This window comes from Galeopterus variegatus, unplaced genomic scaffold, assembly GCF_000696425.1.
Source record: "Galeopterus variegatus unplaced genomic scaffold, G_variegatus-3.0.2 Scaffold2646, whole genome shotgun sequence".
Classification (NCBI taxonomy): Eukaryota; Metazoa; Chordata; class Mammalia; order Dermoptera; family Cynocephalidae; genus Galeopterus; species Galeopterus variegatus.
Window position 1 is genome coordinate 102,901 of NW_007728757.1, and position 1,538 is coordinate 104,438.

The 1,538-nt window shown below is 46.0% G+C and overlaps 1 protein-coding gene across 1 annotated transcript; it reads right to left on the minus strand.

Annotated features, from left to right (window-relative positions):
* Nucleotides 1-15: 15 nt before the first annotated feature.
* On the minus strand, nt 16-451 carry LOC103598505 (chromosome unknown open reading frame, human C14orf132). Its single transcript, XM_008582498.1, has one exon. It carries the CDS (start codon nt 449-451, stop codon nt 134-136), a length of 318 nt encoding a protein of 105 aa, XP_008580720.1. The 3' UTR covers nt 16-133.
* Nucleotides 452-1,538: the final 1,087 nt, after the last annotated feature.

Below are 1,538 nucleotides of genomic sequence, written 5' to 3' on the forward strand. Positions count from 1 at the left end.
GTGGTCAGAACTCCTGGTTCTAGAACAAGAGAGTGGCCAAAGACGAACAGCAAGACTGCGCCCCATGCAAAGCCTTGCCCCACGGTGAGCTCATTGAGAGCAAGCGACCTGAAGCTGTCGCTGTCCCGTTCCCTCAGAAGGTGAAGGCGTACACCACTCCAACCACCACGATGTTCCCCAGCGTCGCTATGATGGCAATCCACAGCAAGACGGCGTCGTTGGAGGACCGAGGCGGCTCATCTAGCTGGCCCTGGCCGTTGGAGGCCGCATGGACGTTGGCAGACGAGTTAAACAGGGAATACTCGGTGCTGAAGTCCTCGTTGGGTGAGTCCATGAACGCTCCTCCCATCATGGGCAGCTGTGAAGGAAGAGAGAGAGCCTGAGCCAGGGCCTGGGGCTCGGGGAGAAGTTCCCTCCACGAGGAAGCCAGCCCGGTCAAGCAGCCCCTCATGAAACTACAACTTCTACAGGAGGTTGCAAAACCGGGCTTTGCTTTGGTTTTCTTATAATTGAGAGTGCATATTTTAATCTATAAGAATCAGTATTCACGGCCACCTTTTGAGGCAGAAGCTCTCATGTCCACGCTACACATGAAAGCATTAAGGCACTTGTCCCCTAGCCAGCTGGTCACTCATGGGGACTTACAGGCCCACCTCTCCCTCCCCCTGCATGCCGGGTCCTTCCACGATGCCATGAGTTGCAAAATGCCTTTATTCTTCTTCCAATTTTAAAACGTAATGTATTCTTAGTATATATGAAGAGACTTCAAAAAGTTTATGGAAAGATTTATATTATCTTTCAATTCTATTTTTCCACGAACTTTTTGAAATACCCTCATGTTTATATATACGTTCTGTATAGAATGCTAAGAAAATATAAAAGAGGATAAAGAAAAAAATGAAAATCATAAACTCATCACATAATCACTGTTAACATTTTGATATTTTTTCTTTCCAATTTTTATGTGTGTGAGAGAGAATACATTTAAATATGTGGTTTTATATTATATCTCTGTATTAAAAAGCCCATTAAATTCCCATTTTTACAATTGTGTAATATTGTCATAAGTACAAGCCATAATTTAACCATTCCCCTAGAGGTGAAGATTAAAGAATTTCCATTTTTTCCTCTGAAAACTAACGCACTGGTCAACATTTTTGCACAACCATTTGGGTGTACAAACATCCTTGCACGTGCATTTTTATTCATGGGGGCTGACTCCCAGACACACAGTTTCTGAGTCAACGGGGATGAACATTTCAGAGCCTCTGCTGCAGAGCAACAAACTGCCCCCAGAAGAGCGATTCTAATTCCCAGCCCTGGGCCATGCGTCACCACCCATAAGGATGGCAGAATGCTGCGTTCAGGGATCAGAACTTCTTATTACCATTTTTAAAGGTTCTCTGCTGCTCAGACTCCAGGTTGGGAGTGGGGAGGTGGGGTGCTCAAAAGGAGGGGGTGACCCTGGACACAGCAATGAAGAGGCCCCTCCCTGCTCTAACCCAGGTGACAGACAGAACATCGATGTGCATTAAGCC

Coding starts and splice junctions, on each gene's coding strand:
- LOC103598505 (XM_008582498.1), bottom strand. CDS start 451: ATGAGGGGCTGCTTGACCGGGCTGGCTTCCTCGTGGAGGGAACTTCTC.